At 45.2% G+C, this 19054-nt stretch overlaps 1 protein-coding gene across 8 annotated transcripts in view; it reads left to right on the top strand.

The window, feature by feature from the left end:
• Window positions 1–19054, top strand: part of SLC4A10 (solute carrier family 4 member 10) — a 1479043-nt gene that overhangs the window by 1099520 nt on the left and 360469 nt on the right. For all 8 annotated transcript variants that reach the window (XM_069616332.1, XM_069616329.1, XM_069616333.1 and 5 more), the window contains exons 8-9: window positions 9864–10021; window positions 17331–17418. In XM_069616332.1, coding sequence (XP_069472433.1) covers window positions 9864–10021; window positions 17331–17418 — 246 coding nt within the window. The remainder of the gene's footprint in view (window positions 1–9863; window positions 10022–17330; window positions 17419–19054) is intronic.

Raw genomic sequence — 19054 nt, 5'->3', positions numbered from 1 at the left:
TTACTCCAAATGTCTGTATGTTAAAAATCTGACACTTTATCATCTGATGCTCATACTCCTTGCGCATGTTTGTGTAAATTCTGGAAAAATTTAGAGGTTGTGTTCTGGATGAAAAGGGCAGAATTCTGTCAGAAGTGGACACAACATCTTACAAGGACAGGGATCGGATGATTTGGTGCTACAGAAAATATGTTAACTGGACATATAATATTAGAAAAATTGTACATAGATAAATATGTATTTGGATCAAAAATAGATTTGTGTGCAAATTGACAAGGGGAGGATCCTCTGACCCATAAACCTACCTCATCCCGATGACACTTCATTTACTTCCCCCAATCAAGGGAGAGAGGACAACTTGGCCAATGATAAGTTGTGAGGGGCAGGCTTAGTTATGCCCACGCACACATCCATTTTCAAAAGACATAAAAAGAGCCACTAAGATCCAGGAAGGGACATTCAATTTCCACTTCAAACTGATTTCTTGGGAAGCATTTTGCCGGACCAGACAATATCCAAAAGACTCCAGAAACAGAACTTAGAATCCAGACTTCAGAACTTGCAGCAGAGAGGCCTAGTCCAAAAGCTGAATCCTTCTCAGCAAACCTCAGAATCCAGCAACCTAACCAAACTATTCAACTGCCGGGCAAGCTGTTTGATTCTGGCTAGAACCCTGTGCCAGAACCCAGAAAGCAGTGCTGTATCCAGAACCACAGACCAGACCCAGACCAGACTGCTGTGCAATGCCAAGAACTTTTGTCAGAACCAGACATCCAGAACCGCAGACCAGGCCCAGACCAGATCGCTGTGAGCAGAACCAGTGCCAGAGACCATCCCATGGCGAGAGAACCGCAGCCAACCTGACGAGATCTTGACGGCCTATTTCAAATGTATAGTGTGAGTACCCAGCCAGAACTGTGCATAGTCATCTATTAGTTTAAAATAAGCTTATCCCATCCAATTCAACCTGCCTAGAACTGCATAGAAATTGTGTGTCCATTCTGGGTTTTCAAACCTGTGAAAGTGTCAATCATTATTCCATTTCTGAAAATCTACCTCCACAAAATTGTCCGTATCTTTGGAACCGCGTGTGCTAGGAACGAGATTTAACTTTCATTTTAAAGCTACGAATCTAAGCTTTCAACAAGCTCAAAATAGTTTTTCCGTAATCGCGCATTCGGAAAAAGTGCCGCGAATTGAAAACTAGCTCAAACTTCTTCACCTGTCAAAAATAGCTGTCTTTTGCTTGCATTGCTGAAATTCGTTTTCAACCTGATAATCCCTCATGAATCATTGCTAGTGTAGACCTGAACTAATTCAAAGTAGCTGTCACCTACCCTGAATTTCCTATAGGGAATTAAAATCATTTTTAGCATATTTTCACTTCTTTGCAAATCACATTTAAAGTACTTTTGTCTGTGTTTTAAAATCATCATTGTGCTCTAAGCTTGCTAGGGGGGAACTGAATTGGTATTGCATTTGATGGTATTCCTGAAAATTGTGTGCTCTTCTTCCAACTCTTTATACTGCATAAGGGGGGAGTGAATTGCCACAATGGGAAAAGTGATTATATTCTCTCTTGTTGAAACCATATCAGTTTATTTCTGTGCTGCATTCTTTCCCTCATTGTTTTTCCTTGAAACCATAAAAGCATTCTCAGCTACCTTATCCTTTCTATACCAACTCCTAAGTGATTACAAAAGTGTGCTAGTGTAATATTATCCATTGTTGATCCCTGTCATATTCATAAGTGTGCGATCAAATATATATTTATTTATAAAAGTGTGATATATATACATATTGTTTAATTTTCAAATAAATCTTTTAATTTCCAAAACAAACCTACTTCTTGGCTCAGTGAGGTCAGGGGGATTCAAAGAGAGGGGCGTTATACGACGGTTTATCATCCAGATCCATGAACTTGTCATAAAAATGTATAAATAAGGGCTTCCCTTGGGCATCCCAGACTTGGCATTGACTTAGTTGGAGTGCTGAATTGAAGTCGCTTAACAGTTTAAGCAATAGTCTATTCGGGTATAATTTGATAGATAAATCAATTGGCATAGGGGCGACTCATTCAAGGGGGTTTGTCATCATTGGAGGGGTGGAGCAGAGCCCATGTAAGGGCCTTCCAAGCATCCAGTGCCCGGCTTGCGTCATTAGGGAAACTGGCTATGCCGTCCTCCCAGGCCAAAGTCTCTGCCCCAACCCAGCGTAGCAGTTCGCTGTGCCATGCTTGAAATCGTGGGCCACCTGGTCGCTTCCATGCCATAGCTATAGTCCTTTTCGCCAGAATGCATGACAGGTCCATGAGCTTCATTGTGTGCTTATTTTTGGCTAGCCTGGGGTAAGTCCCCAGAAGACACTCTCCGGGGGTCCATTCGTACCTGGTCATGCCAGCACTCCTGCAAGTTTGTTCCACTTCAGCTCAAAGTTGTCGGGTCTTGGCGCATTCCCAAAACATGTGCATTAGATCCGCTTCGTCACTGTTGCACCATGGACAGTTATGTTGGGGCTGCTCGTAAATCTTTGCTATTCTGTTAGGTGTTAGGTACGAGCGATAGAGTACGTTAAGTTGGATCAATATGAATCTGGAGTTCCTGGAAACCTCCTTGGGGAACACCAGTGCTCTCTCCCATTCTCCATCAGTCATTTCATGTCCCAGGTCTCCTTCCCATTTAAGTTTCAGATCAGGGCTGCAGGGATTGGGCTTATCTACTAAGTGACTATATATTTGAGACACTGGTCTCCCTCCCTCTCCCAAGCTGTACAGGAGTGTTATAAAAGTGTTGGACTCAGGTTCCTCAGGCCAAGTGTCCCATTTGGTTTGCGCCAGCTTCCGAACCTTTAGATACCAGAGAAATTGGCCAGTAGGTATGTCTTCTTCAGATTGTAATGAGGGGAAGTCTCGGAAGGAGCCCCCATTGTATAGATCCCCCCAGGTGTACACTCCCAGCCATTCCCAGTATCTAATGGTTGCTAGATCGACACAGTTCTGGCACAGGTCAGTAAGGAGTGGAAGGTTCTGAGTATATGCATGCTTCAGGTGGAGAAGCGATTTTGTTCTGTGCCAGATCTGTTTGCCCAGGGCGGCTAAAAAGGGGGTTCGTCCTGTGAGGTGTTGGGGAACCCAAATGAGTTCGTTCAGCTGGACAGGAGCTATTGGGTGGTGCAGCAGTGCCGTCTCCGGAGTGACGTCGTCAGCTAACCATTTGGCTATGAAGATGAGCTGGGCTGCCAAATAATACTTCTCCAGATCCGGGAGTTGGATACCACCTTGTCTGTACGGAAGGGTAAACGTCGATAGTGCCAATTTGTGTCTACCTTTTCCCCATAAAAAGTCCTTAAGTATCGTCTCCAGTAGTCGGAAGAAGGGAGCTTTGATATAGTGGAAAACGTTTTGGAATCCGTAGAGAAATCTTGGGAGAACAATCATCTTGATGATGGACGCCCTTCCCATCATGGATAGGGGGAGTCTGGATCAGAACCCTATCGACTTGCGTAAGGGGGGCAGGGCCGCCGCTGTGTTATTTTTGTGCATGAGTTCAGACGTGTGGTATATGTTGACTGCGAGGTAGCGGAAAGTAGTGAGGTGCCAACTCACTCCCAATAGAGGTAGATCATCCATGTGTTTGCCTTTGAGGCGACCCAGTGGGAAGAGACAGGATTTGCTTCTGCTAAAGTGCATGCCCGATACTTTGGCAAAATTACCAAAGACCTCCAGTATGGTCGGGACATTCAGGTGTGGGTCTCTTATATAGAGGAGGACATCGTCTGCGTACAGGGATATTATATGGTTGATCCTGTCCAGCCGTATTCCGGCATCAAAAAATTGTTTCCTGAAATAGACGGCAATAGGTCCGAGCCCAAGAATGTAGAGCATGGGGGAGAGTGGGCAACCTTGCCTCGTGCCCCTTTGTCCCACGCTGCAGAAATGAGCCGTCCAGATTTCACTCGTGCCTTTGGTTTAGTGTAGAGGACTTTGACCCATCTAATGAATTTATCTCCAAAGCCGAATTTCCGGAGCACCGCCAGCAGCCACTCCCAGAAGATGGAATCAAACACCTTGATGGCATCTAAGGAAAGCAGGGCGTAGGATCCCCCATCCAAGGTGGGATGAGACAGAACATGTTGGAGCCTACAGAGGTTGGCTGTGGTGTTACAGCATGGCACAAAACCATTTTGGTCAGGATGCACCACGCCTCCTATCACCCTGGAGAGCCGCTTGGCTAAGATCGTAGTCAGAATCTTGACGTCATAATTGAGCATTGCAAGTGGACGGTAAGAGTCGCAGTCCTCAGCAGGCTTGTTGGATTTGAGCATTGGGATCACTAGCGTTTCACGCATGCTCTCAGGTAGGATCCCCAGCTCGTAGGCCTCCAGGAAGACCTCATGCAGCAGCGGGTTAACTCAGGTTCGTAAGTCTTGTAGAATTCGGTGGGCAGCCCATCGCTGCCCGGAGTCTTGCACGTGGCCAGGGACTTAATCGCTTCTGTTATATCTTCCTTAGCGATATCTGCATCTAGGGCTTCTTTATGTGCATGCGACAGCTTGGGCAGTCCTATTTCATCTAGGGTGTCCAAAATCTCGCCTGGGGGCACCTGAGTGTCATGGAAGTACAGCTGGGCATAAAATTGTTTGAAAGTATCGTTGATACCCTGTTGGGTCTGGTGTAGCGTGCCCTCTGCACCTTTTAGGGCTATGATTGGGTGCCTGGGGTGTTCTTTCCTGCATAGCCAGGCCAACAGTTTGCCGGGCTTGTCCGCCTGGGTGTGTGCCCTGTTGGTCTTGGTGGTGTAATCAAACTTAGCCAGCCTGTCCCACGCCTTTTTACATTCGGTTCTGATTTGATTGAGCTTGTCCTCCACTTGCTGAGAATCACAGGCTCCAGATTCCAGTTGTTCTATTTAGGCCTCCCACTGCTCCAGTTCGGTTTTTAGGTGCCTCCTGATGCCCCCTGCTTTTGCTATGATTTCACCTCGCATAACCACTTCCAGGGCGTCCCACAGTGTGCTTAAGTGGTTGACACTATTCGTGTTTTCCTTTATGTAGTTTTCCAGGGACTCCCTGAGATCATCCCTGAACGCTGGGTCTTTTAGTGCATCAGAAGGCATCCTCCAAGTGGGTATTGGAGCTCTGGGCCCAGCAGTGCTCCATTTTATTGTTAGGGTGGGGTGATCGGAGATAGTCCGGCCCAGGTATTGCGTGTGTGGATCTGGGGGAGGCTTTCTCTGCCAGTGAAAATGTAGTCGATCCTAGTATGGAGATTGTGAGGAGACGAGTAGAAGGAGTAGCCCCGGTCTCTTGGGTGCTGCTCTCGCCAGATGTCCACCAAGTCCAGGCGGTTCAGCATGGCATTCAGGGCCGCAGTGGATGCTGGCGGGCCCCCGGGGAGAGGGGTGGACCCATCAAGTTCTGGATTGCTGACACAGTTAAAGTCTCCCTTCCAGATAAAGAGACCATTCCTGTAGTGTGTGACCTTGGCATACATCAAGTCTAAATGCGCTGGTATGTTGATGTTGGGGAGGTATGAATTAACAATGCATATTTCAGTCTGCTCAATGTGGCCCCACAGTATCACATACCTTCCTTCCGGATCTGATTCAGCCCTGTTGAGCTGAAAGGGGATCTAGGGGCTGATCCATGTAAACACCCCTCTGGCATATCTGGAGTATGTGGCCCCCGAACCCCTGTCCTCCCCAGTGAGTCTGGAGCATCACAATGGATTCCCTCGTGAGGTGGGTTTCCTGTAGGAGGGCCAGTCCTATCTGGATGTAGGATTTAATCCTATTGCGATGGAGATAGGTACCCAGGCCTCTCACGTTCCAGGTTGCAATCTTGATGCATGTGGCCATGTCGGTATGAAGTCGAGTCTAAGTGCCCGTTTCCTGTCAGCCCAATTCATTCTCCTGTCGATTTCTCATTTTGGGCGCCTCCCCTCTTGGGTGATCAGCATTGATGCGTGTTCCATTCCCTCCCGTGACCTCGGTAACTGGATTACTGTAAAAACTGGAGACTTGTTAATGGTTTCAACTTCCACTCGAAGGGGTGGATTAACAATGTGGAGTAACTGTAAACTGCCCCCAGCAGCTGCTTCGAGAGGGCAACGCTCAGGGGCTTCCGCTTCTCGTTGGCCTATCCAGGTTGTGAGGTGCGGATGTAGTGCTGGCACCATGCCGGCATCGGTTGCGATGGGGTGGGTTGTGACGGTGCCTGTGTGTGAACGTCTGAGCTCCCGTCTGTAAGAACACATTCTGCCTCCTTCCATGGAGGGTCACCATTGAAAGCAATGTTCTGTTGTCGGAACTGGATGCAGTTTCATTCGTACGATTCACGGTTCCTGCTTAGTCCTTCTGCCACTGAGGAGCGCTCATCGCCCTGCAAGGTTATTATGCTCTAGCCACATGTTAGCTGCGGCTGGAGATGCCATGAAAACCGATTTCCCTTTGTAAAGTATCTTGAGGCGTGAGGGATATAGGAGCATGTACTTGAGATTGAGCTTGCGTAATCGGGCTTTAATTGGTATGAATGAATTCCTGGCTCGCTGCACATTAGGGGTATAATCAGGATACATGACGATCTTGGAGTCATTCGTTTGATCTCACCTCCCTCTCTCTTGAGAATTTGAGAAATTTAGAATCTTGGCAATCATTGGGCGTGTTTGTGATCCTGGTGGGGGGCTTTTTTTGTAGAGAGCGGTGGGCTCTCTCTACTGAGAATCCCTGCGTGAGCTTGCCGGGCCCAATCTCTTATCATGGACTCTACGTATTCTGTTGGGTTGGTTCCCTCCATTTCTTCTGGAATTCCAAGAATGCGTATATTGTTGCGGCGAGCCCTCCCCTCCATCTCCTCTGATCTCGCCTCTAGTCAGGCAACTTGCCTTTCAAGTGCGCTTACCTTGGTTTTCAAATCTGTAGCAGTGTCTGTGGTGTCCTGCAGGTTCACCTCCACTTTGCTTACCCTTTCTGTTAGATTGCGGGCATCCTGGCGTATGAGCGGCATATCAGCCCTGAATTCGTCTATTTTGGTCTCCATGAATGTCCATAGTGCCGCAATAGCCTGCAGTACCTGAGTGTTTTTGGGGTCGTCCTCGGGCGGGGGTGGTTCCGTCTGCGTAGTGATTTCATATTGGGATTGCTGCTTGGGCCTTGTTCCTGAGAAGCAATCCATAATTGTCGTTGCTTTATTCTTGTGTCGTGAGGTAGACATTTTGCTCTTTGTTGCGTGGGTTGTTCCAGTAGTTTCTGACCCAGGCCAGTGTCATGCAAGGTGGCCCTTTGCGCTTCGTGGTGAGCCCTCTCTCCCGTGTTCCTGGCGTTGGCTCGCCGCCCTGGCGCCAGGCCCTATGTTACCTGGGAGCCCGTGAAATTGTGGTCACGAGGGCCCAGTGCTGCCAAACTCTACTCAGGCGGCGCGCCTCAATGGGGTTTCCATCAACCCGCTGCGCGGTGGGGTACCAGATCCCCTCCCTGCTCACTAGCACCTGGGCCAGATATGTTCCTTAGGCCCCTTGCTGCCTGGTAGATGAGGCCCCCCGAGCGGGGAACTGTCCCCGAGGGCGCGAACAGTGTAGTGGTCCGATGCTCTATCGATATCCTGGTGGGCGCACCCTCAGGCTGTCGCGGGTTTTGCCCAAAAGTGCGTCTGGGCTCCAGCGCCTGTGTACGGCAGAATGCGCGCCCAGGCAAGGAACTCCGCTGTTACACACACTTCACCCGTGTCGCGAAGGCCTCATTTCAGTCCTGATCTCCATCAGCCCAGGGAACCAGCAGAGTGCACGGATGCCACGGGGGGAGGACGGTGTGCAGGTCCTTACCCTCGTGCTGTGTTAGCATGCACGCAGTCCCACTCTTGGTGCAGCATCTAGGGGAGTGTTCCAGCGCTCCGTAGCATGGTGGCTCCGCTACGTTTCTATCCGATGTGCGGTCAGCTGGATCAGACCGCAACAAGCCCGGTGCAGCTATTACGGTAGGCCGCTGCGCTCTCCTCGGTCACTCGGTGCTGGTGGTCCACAGGGCTGGACCGTAACATTGGCCACAGGCATCCGCATCCCGGCGCGCTTCAGGCTGTCAGCGTATGGGCAGGCTCCTCCCCCGCCAGAGGCTGCAGCTCCGATTAGGCCACCATCGCAGTGGGACCCCCGGGGCCCGTTCAAAGTGTCGTTCCGGGGCACGCAGGTTCCGATTCTTGGCGGGACTTCGCCAGGAAGGAACAGCAGCGCTTGCTCTAACTGGCGCTGTGGTTATTTGCAAGGATTATATTCTTTGGCAGGTATAGAAAGGATCAGTGAAAAAATCAGGACGGGAGCTCAGCTCTGCTGCTGCTTCACTCCATGAGCTCCGGCCACTCCCCCGATAAACTGAGTACCATTACATTGACTAATAGAAACAGCTATGATTACAGTGCTTAGAAGCAGTTGGAATCTGCCAGTAAGCATTACAAGCTTCGTATTGATATGCTTGGCATACTGACTTGGTTCTTATTGGACATCTGTCCTCATCATAGTCTAATAAGCGTAGGGCTATCAGGACATGCTGCACATCTACTTTCTGGATCACAAACTTCAAATACTAACATGGTGAATGGCCAGAGCATTATTTGTCTATTGAAATGGCGTAGGGACAACCATAATTCAGTTCCATAGGAGTGAGTAAGAGCAAAAATACTATGATCGCAAGATCCACAAATGAATCCTCAGTCAGAGAAATAAAGGCAGATGTTTTGGGGTAGACTCCCAAAGTGTTTCTATGACAATAACCCACACTTTATTGAAAAGCCATGCATCTACAAGAGCTCACATACATGGTTGCAGGACTATATTTGCACACTTGAATTCACAAAGACATCTTGTAAAAGGAAAACTACATTTCCTGTCAAATTCCAATCTGGAGTTGGTGCAGGACATACAAATGAAGGCAAAGCATTTCAAGCTCCTAACTTCAGAACACTTATCTCCACCGCTATAAGATGGATTGTGAAAAGCATAACACACTGTGGCAGGGGCTGGCCACATGGCTGTGTGAGTCATTGTTTTATACATAATGTAGTCATCAAACAGGTGTCCGAATACACAAAATGAAAGGTGTAGTTATTTCCACACTATAGATATATTAGACGAAATCCTCGGATAGTTCCCATTAGCACCTGGGGATCGTTATTGGCCTCCTCTCAGCCAATCAGAATGTTTAGAGTGCAGTCAATAACAACTGGTACTGTGTACAGAACATTCTGTCTTCAAAAGCAGACAGGACAACAACAATGCAATTTGCAGGCAAGATTTGTTTCAACAAGAAACGTCCTCTCTGAGAGGATCTTTCTGTTGCTGCTACATCTTATTTAGCATATGAAAAAGAAAGGTAAACATGGGATAATGCCTTTGCTTTCTTACTGAGAAACAGTTTACTTTTAAATGACACCAAATGCATGTTGATGTTAAAACGTTTCATTTCAACCACGTTTACAATTAAAATGCTTAATTTATGAGGGCCACCATGTTATTTAAATGCTACAAAATAAAAACACATTTAATGTACTAACTCAGTAGCCTTTACCCAAAATAAATTAAACATTTTTACTTCACCACCAAAACACCAAAACATGTCTTGCTACAACCATCATGTGCTAATAGCCTTTTAGACCTCGTGAGCGGTCATTATCAATTATAATAATGACCCTTCCCAATTTATGCCCTCTGCTTGGCCTTGGGCCATGACTTGGTGGTGGGTCATGTTCCTGCGATCTATAAGACTACTGTTACTCACTGTCACCCAAGCATGGCCGAGGATGACCATGGTTTATTTTTGATATTTGTCGTTGTTTTCCACAAAGCAACTTATATTTCTTTTTTCTGTATTTCCCTTTAGGTAGACATGCATTTCATGAAAAAGATTCCTCCGGGAGCAGAGGCTTCCAATATTTTAGTTGGTGAACTTGAATTCCTTGATCGGGCCGTGGTTGCTTTTGTTCGGTTATCACCAGCAGTGCTGCTCACAGGACTGGCAGAAGTTCCTATTCCAACGAGGTAAGGGTTGATGGCATGATCACTGATTTGCCCACTTGAGTATATGAAAGGTATGCTTTCTGTAGTGCATGGATGCCTGCCATAGCTCGATTAAATTCTGCACACAATTGTCATATTATAGTGTAATTGTGACATTACTACTCACTTGTGATAGCACAATTCATCAGTAAAATTCTAATACAACATGCATTATAAGGAATAAAATAGTGTCTAGCATACATTTTAAGGATATTACAAGTTACCTCTAAGTTCTGAGACTTAATAAAGGAAATTAGCCGTTTCCCTATTTGTTCATAGTAGTACTCAGTAACTTGCAAAAAAATACTTGAAATGTACTACAGATAATACAGTAAATAACCAACTAAAATGTGGCATCCATTCCATAAGATCAATACCAGGGAATTACAAGGCTTTGACTTTGTAATATTAATTTAACAATAGCTTAGTAATTGGACTTTTGAGTTGCATCCATTAAAAACACTAACACTGCTCCCATCCGTGAGAAATTCAATGAAAACCGTGTAATTCTATACATCGACAATGGCCAGAACCTTAATATGCTTTGAGTTATTTCCAGTCTGGCTTCCATCTTGACCTCATTGCAAAAAAAGCCATAGTGCCCTTGCCTTAAAACTTCTTCAGCTGACAAAATGTTAGAAATTCAGGATAATCGACCCTTGATATATGAAATTACAAATATTTGTTAACACATTTTAGCATTATTTTATCTTTGCTGCTTGTTTAAGAATGCAGCAACTTTGATCTGTGTCAAAGATCAGGTGACACCACCTTGTGGTATGTCATAGGATGTTGTGTGATGTCTATTTCATTACCCGTATGATTTAGGTGAAATGATACACCTGGAAATAACTCAGAAGAGTATGTGCCCAAGACACACATTGATCAAAGAATCAGTTCTTATCTGCTTTTTGAAATGTTGATGTATGTCTTTGAATCATCCGCCCAATACAATCTCTACAGTCGAATAACAAAACATGTTTGTCAATTTGCACGAGCAAATGGTCATTCAAGTTATAGCAATTCCCTAAGAGCATTTGTTGCAGAACAACTAACTATTGTCATTCCTGGCACCAGTGGCGCCTGCTGATTTATTTTTATTGGTGGGCATACATATTTCCCACAAACAATTGTAAGCGACTGAGCTTACCGAGGGAGCCCAAGCAAGTTAGACTGGTCTGGTGGATTGGGGGTTCTCCCTGCAGAGACCATTTTTTTTTAAAGATTGAGTTAAAATGGTGTAATTTCACAGCACATGTTTTGCATAAAAATTGATAAAACACCTTACAATTTACAACCAGTTATGTAGAGTAACATTAGAAAAAATCCCCAAAATGCTAGGTCACCAGAAGTACATAAGAGCACTTGACAACATTTGTTCATACTGCCTCGGCCCACAATATAGGCCATCACTCACACTGTAAGCATAGATTCACTGTGACAGTGCCCACAATATATGACATCACTCACTGCCACTGTAAAAAAGCTTTCATGATGCTGGTGTCCACACTGTATGTCAATATTGCCCCTGGTAAAGGCCTCACTGTCACTCTTGTCCACAATCATTGACAATATAAAAAGGCTCCTAGATACCGGAATCCACACTATATGCAATCCTTCCTACTGCACAATGCTTCCGTGGTGCTGGTTTCCACAAGTGTAAGGAAAATGAAGTCGAGGAGATGGCACCTGTGTGGTTTATCCATTCTGTCACATGGGTGAAGCAGAGACAAATGGGTGCCATTCATTCATTAACGTCAGGACCCTAAATAACCATATAAGAATATTTATTTGCTGACATGACGTAAATAACATAATTAAGAAATTGTTTCAAATGTGTGGCGTATGGAAGTGCAGGCGTGGCCTAACCTAACACATATTTCCATGTCTTAGATTGACCAATTTGTGAAAAGAAACTTCCATTACAGAGCATAACATATCAGCAAAGCATCAAGATGGCCATCTGTTTACACATCATACTTACCCATTACCCAGTAGCACATTTGGCTGGTACAAGCAGAAGCTGAGCAGCTTTCCTCTAGATGGATATCCCCTATCTCACATTATTTAGAAGCAGGTTAAGCTACGTTTAATTCTGTTGTCAGAAAACTGCCCATTTAAAGTGATATAACTTGCAATGCACCCTACAGCCAATACAAGCCTATATTTACCACTGGATCAGGGAGCCTACACTTCCAATGCATGCATTTTTCAAGTACAAGGGGATTTGCCTGCACTCCATTAACACAATGATCTGATGTACACCTTCTCAGCTTTTCATAGCTAACGTTGTTCTCGGTATAAACGTGCAACCTAAACCCCGTTCAGAAGTACGTTACCATACATGCCAACCCTCCCGATTTTGTATTTGAAAATATTGCTACTTTTTCATTTCTCCCTCCTAAAATAATGGCAACCCCAATGCAATCCAATGGGAGAATTCGGTTCTCCCGATTTCTGTGAGACAATCGCCATCCAAAGTGATGCAGAATGTTGGTATGTTTGCATTACATACATTAGCCTTAATCAGGGGCGTTGCTGGGGGGGGGGGAATAACATCAGCGTAGCCCCGGGTCTTTTCCAGACCTAGCAACTCCCCTGCCCTTAATAGCTGGCTGACCAGAAACATGAATAAAAGCGCTGTGTTCCCAAATCACAGGGCGCATCAAGCTTTCAGTCCTTAGAAACCTTCCTTCCCGCTCCTCAAAATCACAGGCCAATGCCATTCATTAACTGAGCATTCACCTCCTGCACACATACACACACAGGCACGTCCGCACAAACACTCAAACATACATGCTACAAACACAAGCATGCACGCAGACGCCAACCCGCGTTTCTCTCTCACAGACACACACATTGCCATTTTGTTTCCCTTACCCGTCAGCTCGGCCAGGTTTACCTGCAGCATCCCGCCCGGAGTGCCGCACACAAGAGGTCAGGTAACTCAGAGTCAAGTTTCAGAGCACGGGATTTGATGCATTGCTCATGTCAGGAGCTCTGAAACATCAACACTTCGATTCTTTCTATTCGGCGCAATGACAGGAGGCTGGACAGGAGCGCCCCCTGTCGTTGCAATGACCCAGCCAGCAAGCCCAATAGCCCATGCCTGGCTGAGAGAGCTGTACGCTCCAGCCAGCCACTGATCACTGGGCGTGCGCTAATTCACGGAATTGTGTGGAGAGAGAGCGAGCTCCTCCATAATGGGCAGAGGGTTGGCATATGCCACCTGAATATGCACAGCAGAGGAGCATGTCATTCACAAATCTGATCACTGATCAATATATACATGTAACAGACACTGACCTCCATTGTCCAAGGACATTTGCCCGTTATCTGGGTTACTTTGCACACCCCTGAATGCCATGAAGTGCCCAGTAATAATGGCGCAGGCAGCTTTTGGGGCCGGGGGTAGGGGCGGACAGCTCTTGAAGGGGCATGACGATTCCTAAACGATTCATGGGTAAGAAAGCCCCCGCGGGGTGGGGGATGTTTTCAGTGGAGGGTTCTAAAGTCTTCCTCAAATGAGCACAAGCGACCGAGAGTAGCAAGGGAGACCCCAGAAATTTGGGAGCGTTCGGGGGAGGTGGGGCGTATTCCCCTGAGAATTTCTTTTTTAAATAATGTGCTGGTATGATGCTTTTTGATACGCAGTTTTGGGAATACAAAAGGTTAAACGCGATACTATTTACAGTTGGTTCCTTAGGGTAACACATGAGAAAATCAATTAAAAGCCATGTCACCAACAGTACGGCACATAGTGGAAAGTTATGCCATTTTCATAAGGCTTCAGCTGCAACCTATCTATGGTAGCAATGACCAGTATAGATCGCATGCATGAGGCTTCTGCCACAATCTATCCATGACGTAACGCTCACTTTAAATTAAACACATGAAGTGCTTCAGCCTTCATCCATGTGATTTGAAGAGACCATTGCTGGCATAGAGAGGACAACCTATCTATGCCAGCAGTGGTCACTCTCAATCTAGGTCAGCTGGTCATTTTCTGTTTTATTTGAGGGTTGTACACCTCCCCCCAAAATATACCAGGGCGCCAGAGCATAGGGAGGGAGCCTGAATCACCCTAGAGGGTAAGGGCCGCATCCTTCCCCCCAGAATGTATTTTTCAAATATTGGGTTAAAATGGTGCATAATACAGCACACTTTTTTGTAAAACTGGGTAAAAACCAGACTGTTTGCAAGTCACCAACAGTACACACAAGCATTTTCCAAAGAATTTTCCTGATGCCTTTGCCCACAATATATGGCAGTATAAAAACATTTTCATAGTGGCTGTGCCTGTACATTTCCATGCTGGCTGCACCAATATATCCTAGAATTCCTATATAAGAGCTCACTCATGTTTCCTTTGCACATACTTCCAGTAATCATGCTATAAGTAAACATGTCTAGACTTGCTGTGCCGATATATAGCAGTAACCCCCCGTAAGAGAATACTCTGGTTGGCTTTGCCTTTAAAAATGCCATTCCACAATAAGAACACATGCCCCAACTAACTCCACAATTTAGTCCTGTATAGACATGTAAAACACTTATTATCCTTATTTCATAATAGAATAAAATGCCATGCCACAGTAAGAAAGGACTAGACTGGCTGCCTGAAAATTGTCAGTCTAGCCAAGCAGTAAGACTTATCATGCTTGGTTTGTCATAGATATCAAGCAAGGCTGGGAAGCATAATGCCCCTTGTGTTGCAAGGCCTATGGACATGCACTGCTGGGGTACAAACTCTCAATGTGAAACCGTGTTTCCCCATGACAAGCCACCCCAAAAGCGATCCCTCTGCCTCAACAGACTGCTGAGGGAGGGCTGCAGATCTGACACTGGCATTCCATGATGGGCGACGGTTCGAGAGTGATGACAACCCCTCGCCCATTATGGATGAGCCTCACCATTTGTTTTCAAGTGGCCATTACTGGCATAGATTCACACAAACTATCTATGCCAGTAATGGTCACTTTAGATCCCATTTCATGAAGCTGTTGCCACAACCTTTCAATGCCAGTAATGGTCACTTTAAATCACATGCGATGAAGGCTGCAAGCTGAAGTGCTTTATGCATATGATTTAAAGTGACCTTCACTGACATAGATAGGAAAGCTATCTGGCACACAACCTATCACTAGCAGAAGTCTCTACCAGGGATTTACAGTGACCAATATAAGCCATGTAAAAAATGACGATTATAGAAGACTTTCCACTGAATATCAGGTGAAGTGGGGCACGGTCCTCAATGAGATCATGACCAGTCAAAATATGATCATTTACAGTCCAGACATGTTCTGGAAAGAAGGCCCAGATTCAGGGAGAGAGAATGGCTGGGGATAAGCACATTGGAGAAACAGTTAGGAGGAGCTCCACTAAACGTATCATAGCCCGCTGAGGAGAAGAGATGTACCTCAATAGAGGAGAGTTGGGCTCAGTGTTCCCTTCTAGGTTACACCACTCTTTGTGTGGTAACTAAGTGTATAGGGTATTTTATCTTCATGAATCGTGCTAATGGAGTCTGTAACTCACATTGGATGGTTAGGAATTCTTGCGGTCCCATTGAAATCGTGATCTTTTAATACACAAGAGAAAGGGAGTGAGAAATAGAGAGGCAAACCAACTAAGAATATCCCTGATAGGACCCTCTGGAATGGATTTGGTAACCAAGAAGAGCAGGAAAGAACATCTAGCCCATTTAGCCCTACAGCTAAGAGGAACAAGCTAATGGTGAGTGGGAGAGATAGGAACGAGTAAATTAAGTTAAGAACAGAGAATTAAGTGATTATTTTTATGCCTGCTCCTAAACCTAGTCCATTATGGATTGCCCACAGTGATCTCAATATGGCTGGACCTGTTTCCCTTCCCACTATTACAAGCTTGCCATAGCCTCCTGCATAGGTATGTGTGTTGGTGTTCATTTATAGATTTTGAACTAAGAAGAATACTTTCTATAGAAATTAATACAATGTTTTATGGTAATTGATGTGGGCATTACCTCATCAACTATAAAGGCCCTTCAGCAGGAAACAGCGATCTGTGTTTGAACCAGAGAGTGCTTCAGAAAATAATCCACCTAACAAATGGAACTACCTGAATAATAACAGCAGCATTTAATAGCTTTTGATATGTGCTGGTTGATCCAGTGGCCCAGGGAATTTACAATTGGGTTGCCCTTTGATGGTAGCCTTCAGTGGAGTACCACATGAAACTGTGTGCCTCTCCTTGATTCCACCCACAATACCGCCATGACTCTGAGTACAACTCATGAATCATCAATGTTTAACTATATGGTCTATAACATTTACCATAGGGTTGTGATAATTGATCTTGCAACACAACTCATAAATAGCAAGAGAAATACAAAAGAATGACTGCTCATTGTCTCTAATGAATGATCATCCTCCATGGGGATCCAGGCGAGTATGCAACCCTTCCCCTCTTTGAAATATAATCTAGTCATTTAATTGACAGATGGATATATATTCAAGTAGTTTTACATCAATGCTGAGGCAATCCTATTTCATAGCTGCTGAAGGTACCTATTGAAGACCACATGATTTGCTTTCTACATGATTAGTATGTTGTAGGCCATCTTGACTTCATGGATAAATAAAGCATTTTCTTCACCGACTAATCAAAGGATGCGCAAAAAACACACCCGTCCCAGTTCACCACTTACAAGTGAACAGGACACTTGCAAATTGAGCAATTCCCTACATTCTGCAGATGTGCTGATTCTCAAAAGAGCATCTCTGCACACACAGGCATATGCACACACAGAATCAATACTTAAATGTGGTGCAAATTAAAAATGTAAGTAGAGGCTTACTGATGGAAGGTCAAGCACACTTCAAGTGTATCCCTGATTCATGGAGTGATGCTTTAGCAAGGCCAACAGTCCCTGCATGTTTACCCTCCACAACACATTCCTTGTTATAAACCAGAAGCAGGGCAAGGCATAATGCTTCCCGGATTTCTTCAGGCCCCGCATTAAGGCAAATGCGTTCAGTGCTCAGATGTAGGTAGGGATCTTATTACAGCCTACTACCAATGCAGGCTGAGAGATCAAATACATGTTTGTTTCCAGATCACACACACCACTTGAGTAGGCGTAAATGATAGAGGAGATGGGTGCAGGCCCCTGACTCACAGCCGGCCCTCCTTCACCTTTCAAGTTCCCTTTGTGAATCACATCTCCGAATCCACAGATGTTCCTAAATAAGGCCCATTGAGTTTGTTTATGTTTGGTATTTAATGAGGCTTTATGTATTTGCTTTTGCAGATTTCTGTTTATTCTTCTGGGACCACTTGGAAAAGGCCAACAGTATCATGAGATTGGAAGATCCATTGCTACTCTAATGACAGATGAGGTGAGGTCCTTCAGAATGTACTGTGTATGCATTTTGTTCATATTGTATTAGTTTAGGGCTCATCCCTCTTGTAAGTATTATATTGCAGTCCATCTACTTTAAATGTTGGTCCCAGAGAATTGCAAGACTTTTACTTCGCTGAATGACATTTTGCCAATTACAGTAGATGTTCCATTTGGGAGTAAATATCACTATCGATGCACTTTTCAACAAACCTCATCTGGCATTAGGAACCAAAATGGGAATTTAGAGTATGGTACTGTTTGTCTTGTTCCTTTCCTTTTGAATATTCTACTGCATATTTCTGGTGAGTGTAATACATAGGTATTTGTGTTGTGACACTGAAATCAATAACACTCTTCCCAACTGGTAAGTTCCCTTTGCTGGTGAAACAATGTTGTTCATTTATTGTTTATTTAATTTTATATTTTACATCAGAAAACATAGTACATGACGGGATTGTGAGAAGTTGAAAAACAAGCCAGAGACATGGCATTTGTCCCCTAACCCTGGATAACAGGACATTGGTGTAAAGCACAGGGAGCTAAGCATTTTTCAGAAGCCATTAGACCTATCATTTGAAAACCTACTCTTCCAAAAAATCTGGTCAAATAACTTTGGACTGAAAGTCACCTCCTTATATGCAAGAAAATCTCAGCTAATCATGTCCACCTGATTGTTGTCTAGTCCCCCGACATGGACAGCCATTCAAGACAGGAGATGGTCTTCTGCCCACAGGCATGTTGATGGCGCTAATGTTTCAAGGCATGTGATCCCAGTAACCAGTCTGTTAGAATACAGTAAGAAAATACATTTGCCCCAGATTAGTTGAACAGATGATGTTGTGGCTCTCAAATCGGCTTGTAACTCTTTCCAGATGGATGGCCTGAAGCCCTCCTATATATGCCACTGGCTCTCGATTGTTGAATGACACAACCCAGCACCAACTCCCCCATGCACTCCACATTCAAGTGACTGGATACTCTTGTGAGAACCACAGAAAGGGGAGGACATTGATGCTGAAACCCCAATTTATGTATTGTCAATCTTTCCGTCACCATAGTTATTGTATGGGAGTCTGGGAAACAGGATTGACTGCATCCAAAAACATATTTTGGACACCATGACCATTAGTGAGAGGTCATTTGAGGTCTGAGGGTAGAGTCTGCCCCAGGGGATGACAAAAACAATGTGATGTGATCCTTGACTCAATGCCACTGTTTAATTTTGGGGAATCTTGGTAAATAACTAATCTAACTGTATGTATCTGTAAGTATAGCTGCCCCAGCAAAGTCCAGCCTATATGCCTAAGAAATAAAGATTAAGGGCCTCGTTACACGGATGGCGGTAATGGTTAACGGTGACCGTTAACCATTACCGCCTTACTACGAGGTCCTTTAGCGGGTTGGTGCTTTAACGCCTGCTTTTTGCAGGCGTTAAAAACCAACCCGCTAAGGGACCTTGGTGCTAATTACGGCACCGCAAAATTGCGGTGCCGTAATTAGCACCTTCCCCTTTCCCATTATGCCCTATGGGGCAAAAATGGGAATGGGGAAGGGCAGTGGTGGAAGGGGGAATTACCGCCCCGCCAACCTTGGAATGGGGCGGTAATTCCCCTTTCCACCAAGGCGGTGCC

This window comes from Ambystoma mexicanum, chromosome 9, assembly GCF_040938575.1.
Source record: "Ambystoma mexicanum isolate Mex_15411 chromosome 9, UKY_AmexF1_1, whole genome shotgun sequence".
In the NCBI taxonomy this organism is placed as follows: domain Eukaryota; kingdom Metazoa; phylum Chordata; class Amphibia; order Caudata; family Ambystomatidae; genus Ambystoma; species Ambystoma mexicanum.
The sequence above is the reverse complement of the archived record's forward strand: the minus strand, read 5'-3'. Positions and strand labels throughout refer to the sequence as shown.